The 11957-nt window shown below is 43.8% G+C and overlaps 1 protein-coding gene across 3 annotated transcripts in view; it reads left to right on the top strand.

Moving 5' to 3' along the window:
- Positions 1-3695: 3695 nt before the first annotated feature.
- MAPRE2 (microtubule associated protein RP/EB family member 2) overlaps positions 3696-11957 on the top strand; it is a 166268-nt gene continuing 158006 nt past the window's right edge. The window contains exon 1 of one of the 3 annotated variants that reach the window (XM_059041389.2): positions 3696-3812. Coding sequence is in view for 1 of the 3 variants with exons in the window: in XM_059041388.2 (XP_058897371.1) it covers positions 5289-5312 (24 nt within the window). In the remaining 2 variants the exon portion in view is untranslated. Of the gene's footprint in view, positions 3813-4772; positions 5313-11957 lie in introns of those variants that run through there. The other 2 variants (XM_067015290.1, XM_059041388.2) reach the window with 2 other exon arrangements.

Raw genomic sequence — 11957 nt, 5'->3', positions numbered from 1 at the left:
AGTGATTTTTTCCCCTTGCTTATGGACTGATTTTTATACTCAGGGCTACATTTCAACATTCTCTTGAAGACAAGAACATTCTTTGTCAAGGGCATAATTTGTCTCAGTCAATCATAGGAGAAATATGGGACAATTTGAAACTGCTAAAATATTTTCTTCTTGAGATACACATTCATTCCTCAAGTAGAGAATGACCAACAAAGTCAGCAAAATTAGCACATTTGCTTCTGTCGATGTAAGCTTACTTTTTTTTTTTTTTTTTTTTGGTGCTTAGGCGGGCCTCTCACTGTTGTGGCCTCTCTCGTTGCGGGGCACAGGCTCCGGACGTGCAGGCTCAGCGGCCATGGCTCACGGGCCCAGCCGCTCCGTGGCATGTGGGATCCCCCCAGACCGGGGCACGAACCCGTGTCCCCTGCATCGGCAGGCGGACTCTCAACCACTGCGCCACCAGGTAAGCCCTAAGCTTACTTATTTAATGGTTGGTGTGTTCCTCAGGGTATAACCAAGATGTAAGATACTTCCCAGCTCTTGTGTGACAGAAGAGTTTGGATGATCACTTCCTGGAAAGACTGACCTTGACTAAATCATAAGGTGACCCTGACAGGCAGAGAGACAGAATTTCTCACTTATAAGTGTCTGTCTACATAATATCAATATTGTATCATAACAGCAATGATGTTGTTTTCCCAAAGGCTCCACATGCAGCTTCCTCAAACTGGTCATCTACGCTCACCCTCTACTATAACTAGACTGTTTTCAGTTTAATTTTATCCCTAACCCTCCTATGTAGTAGTAGAATGGATCCCTATGGTAGACACTACTCATGGTCCCCAAGATTTCTACTTCCCCATTCCTTCTGAGCACATACCCCCTTACAGTTAGGTGATGACCACGCCCCTTCCTTTGACTGAGTGAAAGTGATGCACAGTTTTCCATATTCTCTTCCCTTGCCATGGTGTTCATGGAGAGGTCACAGGAATAAAGCAGGCTAGATGATTCACCCTGAGAGCTGCCCTGGAGACTTTGCATTGAGCAGGAAATTAATTTTTGTCATATGAAGCAAAGCCACTGAGATCTTGGTGGTGTCTGTCACAGCAGCATAATCTAGGCTACTCTGATGGATGCAGTCTCCCACCCGATCAGCTCACCTTGATCACCATTTATGCAGCAGCCCACAGCGGCATATGTGGCTGTTATACCAGTGAGTTGTGTTTACACACGAGTTGGCCCCAGTCATTATTGAAGGAAAGTCTCACAGAAATATCTGGGAGCAGCAAGAAGGTAGCTGGAACAATCATACTGTGTGAACCACAACCCTGCCGGGTCTCTGAATTAGCACTGAGGGCTTTCCAATGAAAATGATCATCATGATTTATTACGGAGGAGGTATCCATTTTATGAGAGGAGAGAGGAGTTTAATTTAGAACACACTGGAACTTCTAGGCTAGCGGGATAATCAGTGGAAATGCCTAGCAAGTAATTGTTAATCCAGAAATGGAGCTTGGAAACGGGTCAAGAATGTGGGTATAGATTCAGAAGTAATCTCCACACACTTGAAAGTTGAAAATAAGATAGAAATAAAATTTCCAAGGGAAGTGGCAGAAAGTGAGAAAAATAAAAAGCCAAGAAAAGAGTCTTAGGAAACAGTGATATGGGGACTGGGTGGCAGAGAGAGGAGAAGCAAAGACGGGAAATATGGGAACTATGATGACAATACCCATTCATTTTGAAAGCTAAGAATACCATATCTTCATTAATAAATTCATTTCCAGTTAAATTTCAAGGTTTTTAATGAGGATAAAAAATGTACTACTCTGTAACAATCCATTTACTCACTCGGAGATTAAAATGGATTACCCATCCGACAGGCACCTGGACATGATCTGTAATAAAAAGCAAAATGATTTTTTAATTCAATGTCCCAGAACTAATTTATCAAGATTTAGAGTTTTTCAGAAGAAACAGAAGAACTTTTAAACATGTGTGATTTGCTCTGCATTATGGTTGTTCATTTATTTAACAAACTTATTCTACACCTCTGGCGGTGCTAGGTGCCCTTGGGCATAGAGTAGTTACCCTGGGGCAGGCTGCCTCATCCCCTGAGCCCATTTCACACACTGTCCCCCCTGCTGGTATGCTGGACTTTGTGCCAGCTTTGCTCCTGCAAGGATGCCCCCAAGAGCTAATTAGCTAACGTTTGTTAAACCCTAAGTTTGTGTGCCAGGCACTACACTAGGTGCTTTAAATGGGTTTTCTCACTTAATCTTCAAGATTGAGTTGGATCATCCCTATTTTACAGCTGTGGAGGCTTAAGTGTTAAGAAACTTGCCTGGGGACTTCTGTGGTGGTCCAGTGGGTAAGACTCCATGCTCCCCATGCAGGGGGCCCGGGTTCCATCCCTGGTGCGGGAACTAGATCCCACATGCATGCCGCAACTAAGAGTTCAAATGCCATAACTGAAGATCCCAAATGCCACTACGAAGATCCCGCATGCCGCAACTAAGACCTGACACAGCCAAATAAATAAATAAATATATTTAAAGGAAGGGAGGGAGGGAGGGAGGAAGGAAGGAAGGAAGGAAGAAAAGAAACTTGCCTAAAGTCACAAAGCTATTAAGTGGTGCAGTCATGACTCAAAATAGGCTGGCCAACACCAAAAGGGTGCTCTGAACCTTGCTACTCAAAGTGTGGTCCTCAAACCAGCAACACTGATGTTACCTAAGAGTTTGCAAAAATACAGATTCTCAGGTCCAAGCTCAGACCCACTCAAACAGAATTTGGTTTTAACAAGGCCCCCCAGGTGATCTCTCTGCACTTTAAAGTTTGGGAAGCACAGAGCAAAGTCACTCCACTCTGCAGACTTCACTTTAATGGATGCTGGGGAGATGGGGATAAGCTTTCCCCTGAGTTGCAATTTGGGCGAGAACAAAGGTATATGTGTGTTCTCCAAGGGCAAAAGGAAGGATTCAGACAACAGGTTCTTGCAGTTTCAAACACTGGAGATCAGCAACAGCCAGGACCACTTCCAAAAGCAGCAGATACGGAGCTGGGTCCTGAAGCCAGAACATTTTCTCATTTCATTAAAACTCCGTGCTCTTCCAAATGGACAAGTGCCCACATCAATAATCTGGAGTTAGCGTCTCCAGCCTGATTCCATTTTCCAAATAGAATCCAAATATCAACCAGCACCAACAAGCAGATTTCAAACCTCAATAGAATTTGTTATTATTTATTACATTGTTTATCATATTGTTCAGCTTAGAATTGCCTAGTTAAATTAATAATCTTCAGGACAAAACTAGTTTGCTCCGCGATATCCATTGTTCCCCAGGTATGAGTACAAACAACTTGGCGTAAAAAGCAGATGCAAGCCGGTTGGTGTGCAGGCCCCCAGTTACGGGTACTTAATTCAGGGTGTGGGGTCGCCTCTTAAGTCCCCTTTCTGAGCCGCGCCGGCCTCCTCCCTCTCGGCTGGGGCCCAGCAGTTCGGCTCCTTTCACCGGCTGCCACTTTATTCCTTGTCACCAACTCATCCTGGCTTCCTAGGGCCCTAACCAGCGTTAGGGACTGACCCGCCGGCGGGTCGCCTCGGACCTGCCCAGGCCTCTTGGCGGCGGCGGTCCCCCTGCACCCCGCACCCCCCGGGAAGGGGTGGCCCTGGCCGGGCTCTCAGGGGTGGCCCCGCCGGGCAGCTGTGGTGGCAGACGGCGAGTCACGTGTGGCGGAGGGGGCGGAGCGCGACCGGCCGGGTGGGTGGAGAAAACAAAGCCCCCAGCTGTCAGTAGAGGAAGGAGGCGACGGCGCCGGAGCAGGTGAGTCAAGTGCATTTAAAGCGGTACCGCCCTGGCGCACCCGGACACCCCCAGTCCTGGCGTAGTCCCTCCCAGGCCAGACGCTGGCCGCGCCTCCTTCCGCCGCCGGGGGGCTGCAGTCCGCCAGTCGCTCAGCCGGCGGGACCGGGGGTCTCCAAGCCCAGCAAGAAGTTGTGCAGGGGTCGGCGCCGCGGCCCCCGGGTGTGCACCCGCCGCGCTCCTGCGGGCCACATCCCTCCTTCGGGGCCCCAGAGCTGCGCACCCCGGGAAAGGGGAGGGAATCAGGGCTGCCACGCTGGCAGCGGCAAAGTGGACCGGCTCGGGGGGTGAGAGCCGGGCTGGCCAGGACTCTTGGCGCTGGAGAAGGAGGGGGTCTTGCGAGTGCGCGCCCGTAGCGCGCGGAGCTCAAGGCGACAGAGTTGGGGCGCGGGGACTGAGAACTAGGGGCGCTGGCAGGGGCTGTGCGCTTCGGGGCAGACCAGGAAGTGCAGCGCACGGGCGACAGCCGGCTGGGGATCAAACCTTGGCCCCCCCCCACCCCAGCTGCCTCCCCCAGGGCTTCTCCAGAGAAGAGCAGCCCCACCTCTCCATTCCGACTCCGGCTCATGCTCCGGGCGCCCGGGACGCGGGAGCCGGATGGGTGGGAAAGAGAGCGGGTTATTATTCTCATCTCAAGTGGTTTTCTGCAAGGAGCACCCTGCGCGCAGGGCGGGAGCGACTCAGCGACTCCCCATTCTGTTTGCGTAAGAAATTCTTCAGTCCACCCTTCAAAGGGCTGGGCAGTGACCAGAAATCCCACAAAGGGCCGGCAGGAGGGGTGGGCACAGAAAGACCCTCCCCTCTGAACCCGGAGCGCTCGGTCATGCAGACTTTCAGACCCCGAAAGGGCCGTTGGACTAGGTCACCCCCTTGAGTCACTTTGCCAGTGCCGTGCCAAGGGCCGCCCAGTGCAGAGGGCAGAGGTGTAACCTCGGAGGCAGGGGCGCTGCAGCCATTTGATCAGGAGGAGCCTTTGTCTTAACCCCCAGCCCCCTTCTGCTAGCCCTCGCTGGGTCAGTAGCGCGTGGGGTAATTAATATTCCAAATATTAGGCGTCCCTTCACCCGGGCACCAGCCAACACTGCTGTACCCTCCCTGCGGGTTTCTCCATCTCTTGTGCACATCCTCTTCTTTTCCAAAAACGTGGAATGTGGTCCAGACCCTCTAGGCAAGAGGGGGTTACTAAACGCACTGTAGTGCAGTCACGTAAAATCAAGGGTTAAGTGTTCAAACCTGCACCCGCCCGCCCGCCCGCGAGGAGACGGAAGAACTTTCTTGATTAGCATAGTATCTGCCCTGGGGGCCGCACTGCGACGCTGCGGTTCGGTCCCAGCGAGGTGAAGAGTGCAGTCCCCTCTCGATTGAGGTTGGACGCAGCACCTGCTTCTAATCTGGAGGACCCGAGCCTTCCAACTTTGCCGAACAAGACACTGTGGAATGAAACAGAACAGAGATCAAAAGGTAACCGAAAGAATAGCAACGTTTGAGATACTTCGCTTAAGCACTAAATTTAGCTTAGTTTTTAGCAAGGGGGGGTGGGGCAGGGGCAGGGGTCCTTGCCAACCTTCCATTCTGGAAATGACCCTTGCTTTGCTAGCGTTCTTTGATGCCAAATTAATTAAGATACCGGTTAGGGCTGTCAGTAGATCTCCAAGATAGGGGGTTTGGGAGCCCACCGAGGGGTCGTTAGGTAAGCTCAACTGGCAAGTTTCACTTGCATGGGAGGAACAATGCTCCTTCAGTGCAAAGGTTCCCAAATTTTGCTGCCTGGGGAACTTTGAAAAATCCTGATGTCCATATCTCATCCCAACCCATTTAAATTAGATTGTTTTGAGATGACAGTGAGGTTTGGGGTTGTTGTGGTGGTGTGGTGTGTGTATGTGTGTGTGTGTGTGAATCTCCAGGTGATTCCATTGTGCAGCCAAATTTGAGAACCAGTGAGGCAAGGGCAGAGTTCAGTGGCCGGCAGCTGCAAGCTGCAAGACAGGATGCCAGTTTAACTACCTGGGTGGGTGGGGAAAACCACGCTGAAACTGGAGTGCTGCTGACAAATGCCTGGGGTCGGGGGACTGTCATCTGGCAGCTTGGCTGGCGGTGGTACCTGCCACATCATTTTTCACCTTCTCAGCCTAGGGTCTGGTTCTTAGTGGAAAGTTCGAAGTTCACTGTCAGTGCCTGGTTTCTGCACGGTTGTTAAGGAGAAGGTAGAAACTTCATTCTAGAGGTGATTCACGTGTAGCGGGCAGTGGGGAAACCCAGCAGAAACTAACTTGGAGCAGCCTGGTGAGTCAGAAGCTTGCACTCAAAGGCGGATCCCGAGAATAGGAAGTAATTACATGGAGTAGCTTATTGACACCCACTACAACACTCCTTTGAAAGCACTTTTGAATATCTGATCAGGATCTGTCTGCTTGTTTGAGCCGCTCCCTTTTCCAGCACCCTATCCTACCTGCTTGGTGTAAAGCTCTCCTGTTAGAAGAGGAAACACAAAGCCAACTAGGTAGACGTCTTGTAATTTCCTTGGTGGGAGGTATGTAGAAAAAAAAAATGTTGGAAAGTGGTTTGGGTTATTTCAATTATGCAAAACAGAGAGGATGAATTTGCAAAACAAATTTTGAATACAGAAAAGTCAAATAACTTTTTGATTACACATTCAGAGGTAAATTAAAAGATCTACTTAAATAGAAATGGTTACATCTAACATTTTACGAGGAATCTTATGTTATTAACCAAAGGTTTCTTGCTTTAAAAAAAAATCATCCTCAAGGCATGATCCTAATAAGATAGCCTATTTATAGATGTATACCGTTTATGAAATACTTATTTTATTACTATTAACTTCAGTTATCTCTCTGTTTTCCTCAGTATTCTCTATATCATCATAACTCTCTTGCCTAAACGCTTTCTTCTGCATTCTCAGTTTCTTTAAGGGGGAACAACCATGCCTAGCACATAGCAAGCATTCAATATCATCAGCTGTTGAACTTTATTTGAACCCCTCATAACACCTATGTATCCTGCTTGGCATTCTGTTATCTTACAAGGGGCCTTTAATGTCTACAGCCCCTATAGCACAGAGCACAGGCCTTTTGTGTTTGTACTGAACATTATCAGAAGGAGGGGAGAATGTTTATAAGCAAAGCATCCTGAGTACATTCATTTTTATTTTTTTCCAAGACAGACATTCTGGATATGTAGGAGCCAAAGTTCTGTTACAGTTCTTAAGAGCCATAAAATGGTAGCTCATTTGTTTGCTTACATTTTTACATAAAACAATTTAGCATCCTGAGAATAACTAATAATTGTTATAATACTTAACTACACTCTCATGGATCCAAGATTCACTTCCTGAAAATTTCACTCTCTACCCATTATTATGGAAAAAACACGTATTTTTTCCAAAAGGAACTAATTAAGCTAGGAGAGTTATTTCAGAGTAGGATAAATGGCAGATTAATAGTTAGACAGCTTTTATTGTCTTCTACCTACATTAAAAATAGCACAAATGTATTTAAATATCCAGCATATTTAAAATGGAAATTTGGATGTATTCCTTGCTGGATACCAGCAAAAATAAATGTTAATAAGAATTTCCAAAAGCCAAAATGATGTAAATGAACCCGTTCTCATTTCTATGTAGCTGAGAAAATTCTCTGGGATTGCACTTCTGAAATTTCAACTCCTTTTAGGGAAGGTGTAAGATACTGAAAGGCTGAAACATAGTCTAGAAAAATGGGACTAATTCAGATTAATCAGAAACTGTTCATGAGAGGATAGTACAAACCTAGCTCTGTGATATTTACAAGTAGCCCAAGAGGGCAAGGTACAAAGAAAGGGTATAGCTCCAACTTTAGAAGCTCTGCAGTTTTTGAGAACAAATGAGAACCAGCCAGTCTTATTACCTTAAATTTATACAGCCTGTTGATCTTATTAACCTATCAGGGCCTAAACACAGTTGGGTAGGTAGTATTCCCATGTGCCAAATAGCACAGGTCCAGAAATTAAATGATCTTCAAAGTGGGGAGAAATCTGGAGCCCTCACTCCTTTTCCAGGGTCTGGTCTATCATCCTGCTATTTCTTGACTAGCTTTGATGTAATCTTGTCTGAATGTTTTGGATAGGCAAGCTCAGTTCTAATTACATCATCCCTTCTTAAAGTAGGCGAAACTCTTCACCTATATCATGCTCTCATTTATTCTCAAATTATCAACCTTTGAACTAGGCCAACCCCAAACAATTGGAGCCATCGTTGGCTTCTTATCCAGATAAGCAAAGTAAGAATTTTTAACTTGTATGAGGGTTCTTAAATGTTAGTCATATCATCCAGCAAATGCTTAAACGCCCTGTACAGCATCTTTACTAAATAGTCCTTCAACTGATGCTTCACTGTCTTCCTGGCAGCACATTCCATTCACAGGAGGCTCTCAGCAGCATTCACTTACTGGAGACCACAAAGAACAAACCCAACTCTTTTACATGTTCACCTGCAACCATCCTAAGTGTTTAAAGTGAATTTATTCTCCTTAATCAGGACAATCTGGCTAAAGTATTTCAAATCCATTAATTGCACAAGTTTTTGCTCCAAATCTATAACCACAAATTTTAAGAGAAGTATTCAGAATTGTGGTTTGTTACACCAGAGCCTCATAGGATAGAATTTATTGGTAAATATGCTTCCAACAAACCTAATAATCTACACACTTCAGAAATGACTACTGACAAACTTCATTCAATGGCATTAAGCTTACGTTGAGTTGAAACCCATGAGTTGATCAACAGATCAGCAAACTCGATCAGGGATCAGCCACCTATGACCCAATGTCTTTTGTATAGCCTGTGAATTAAGATTGGTTTTTGTATTTTTTAACGGTTGAAAATAGAGCAAAAGAAGAAAAACATTTGTGGACCCTTGAAAATTATGTGAAATTCAAATTTAAGTGTCCAAAATAGTTTTGTTGGACTACAGTCATACTTACTCACATATATGTTGTCCGTGGCTGCTTTTGTGCTGCTGCAGTGGAATAGAACAGTTGCACTGAAGACTGTATGGGCCACAACACCTGAAATATTTACTGAATATTTACAGTCAAGGTTTGCAGACCCTGGGTTTATTCCAACTCAATATACTTCCGTTTTAAATGAGAATTTGCTCACTGAAAACCTTCGTATTTTTTCAGTTTTTTTCCCCTTTAGAGAAGGGGAAAAAATTTGTTTCCAAACATAGGTCAACTAATCTCCAAAGATAGTTTAGTTTCACATTCCCCTTTTCTGTGTATTTATTCCCCTGTTGAGTATATTTGCAAAAGCAGTACATTTCTAAATAATATGTGAATTTTAGTGATGTGGTCAGCTGTAAAACTTCTGAACCTAAACAGCCCAAACAGCGCAATACTAACATTGAGCTACATCACCGTTTCCAGAGCTCTAGAAAATAGGAAAACATACCCTTGACAACAAGCCCATGGTCACACTTGCCTCAATTCTTTAGCCGTAGAAACTTCCTTTTCCTCCACCCTAGGAGGGCATTTGTATTCTTATTTGGTTTAGTATATTAATGCATAATTTGAGGATATATTCGGATTTAGATGTTTTTCATTGACTGTCACTTCATACAATTAAAACATGACGTGGAAGCTTGCTGCTTTGGGAAATAGCACCACTCTTCTAAAGTATACATTTAAGGTAAATTGCTTGCTACTTACAAAGGCAATGATCATTAGGTAATAAGCAGACATACATATAGTCATTTATATCACTAAAGGCTGACAGTATGCCATGGACGATTTAGTTTGAAATTTCTAAATTCAAAAACAGATCAATTATGATCCAGAAATTCAAATTATATGTCTTCTGCTCAAGGCTGGACAGATTACTCTTAAGATTCTAGAAGGAATATTTGAAAGGATAACTACATTGATAGGAATTTGTCTTAATTTTTTACTGTAAGTGTTGCCTCTCATAAAATTTCCTTCAGTTAAGAGAACTTCCTCTTTTTGATGACTTGTTAATGCCACAGGCTATTTGCAAGTGAGTTTCACTTAGATTAATAGAGCAGTTTTAAGGGTTATATATAATTTGTGTCCTCTTCATCCCTTCCAGAATCAGTACACCTGCAATTTAGAGACCAAAAAAATCAAACATTGCATTATAAGTAATGTAAATTTTGAGGTGCCTGAGGTCAGGTAAATCATTTCTGAAAACAACAACAAATTGTAAGTGTATTTAATCCCATCCTAGGGCTATTGATAGTAATAGCTTGTCGGTAACTAACTTCCAAGGTAATAACCCAGTAGCGTTCCTGAGTAATTGGGGAAGGTGAGGAGGGAGACAACAGAAGACAGATTGTCTAACTCCTGTGCTGACTGGGTAAGGAACTAGTCCAAGTGAAATTAACTTTCCACGCTTACCATCATTTAGATTTCACTAAATTTTTTTATGAAATATATTTTGTTTGATATAGTGTCTGCCGTACATATATCACTCATAATTCTCTCCAAAGTAGTTCCTAAAATTAGGAACTAATTGGATTGACTATATTTTTACCAGAATAGGGAATTCATAATTGTCAATTGCTTAAGCAGGGGCAAAACACTCAAAAGCATTTTGCTAACACACAAACCTTGGTTCTAACTCAGAGTGAATTATAAACATCATGACAGGAATGACTATTGATATTTAAAGTCAGTAGAAGGGAAAATAAGCAAGAAAAGGCAGCTGGAAAATGAGGTAATTCCTGATTTTTTTGCTAAAAGTATCTGAAACTTTTTATTGGCTGTCATACTTAAAAGTGAAATCAGAGGACTAAATTACCGTCTTTAAAAGCTGGTAAAGTCGGCTTTCAGCAACTGATAAGCAAGAAGGGAGAGAGTGCCTGCAATCACCTTACACTTTCCTTCCTTCAAAGATAATGTTAAATCTAACCAACCCGCCAAAATGTGATGTATTAAGAACTTCTCATGAGTGTAAGAAACCACTATCTCCATTTTCCCACTGAGCATCTTCAGTTCTCCAGAAGCGGAAAAGACAGGCACCTAGAAGAAACACTTTCCTGCTTTGCACCACCCGGTCCTTCCCCAGAAAGGAAGCTATTGATATAAGACTCCTGTTAGCTTCAATTCCAGCTTGCCCTCTATCATGATTTTTTTTAAGTGTGGTCTTTTGGGCACAAATCTCTTAAAAGGAATTTCCAGGAATCAACAGCAGTAATAGCCAAGTGCTCCGTGTGATATTGCCAAGTCCAGAAAACAATTCCCTGTGCGGTTGGACTGTTTAAGCAACAACTGTCAGTGGGTCTGTTGATTCTTCATCCCGGCATCTGCTCCCTTAACACCTAAATGTAAGTTAGAATCTAGGTTTTAGCAATGGTTGTGGCATAAAACACAGGTCGCCCAGTTAAATCTGAATTTCAGATTAACAATGATTTTTTTTTTTTTAGTATAAGTATGTCCCATATATTACATGGGGTATTCTCATACTGAAAAAATTAATCTTTTATCTAAATTTCAAATTTAACTGGGCATCCCATCTTTTTGATGGTGGTTGATAGGAGTTTTGTTTTCTTTTTGTTTTTGCTAAATTTTACAATCCTACTTTTATCTCATAATCTCAAAATGACTAGCTTTCCTGATCTGTAAAATATCTGATCCGAGACTCTGTTTCTGGGGTAATAAAATATCTGAGCTCCCTCCACCTACTAAAGAGAAAAATCAAGCCATTATTGGAAGTTTTCTGCACATTTTGCTTAATGAAGAAGGGAAATAAAAAGTAAAGCCAGATCTCAAAAATTAGCAATTTTTTATTTGTAAGATATCTTAAGGTACTTTCTATTCTTTCACAGACCTTTTAATAAAGTAGATACTTTAATGGGTAAATTGTTAGCTCAGGTGGGGTCAGTGAGAAACCCGTCAACCATGTCCACAGGACATTGTGGATTGAAGTTCTTTCTCAGGTGATTCCAATGATGCCTTGCTAGTCAAGTGAGGTCCTGGGACCTGTAGCTTCAGCATCGCCTGGGATGCCTTGAAATGCAGAATTTGGGGCTCCACCCAAGACCTTCTCAATCAGAATCTTCACTTTAACAAGATCCATAAGTGATTCGTATACACT

The sequence above is a fragment of the Kogia breviceps genome, chromosome 15, assembly GCF_026419965.1.
Source record: "Kogia breviceps isolate mKogBre1 chromosome 15, mKogBre1 haplotype 1, whole genome shotgun sequence".
Taxonomy (NCBI): Eukaryota; Metazoa; Chordata; class Mammalia; order Artiodactyla; family Physeteridae; genus Kogia; species Kogia breviceps.
This window is presented reverse-complemented; position numbering and strand designations above follow the sequence as displayed.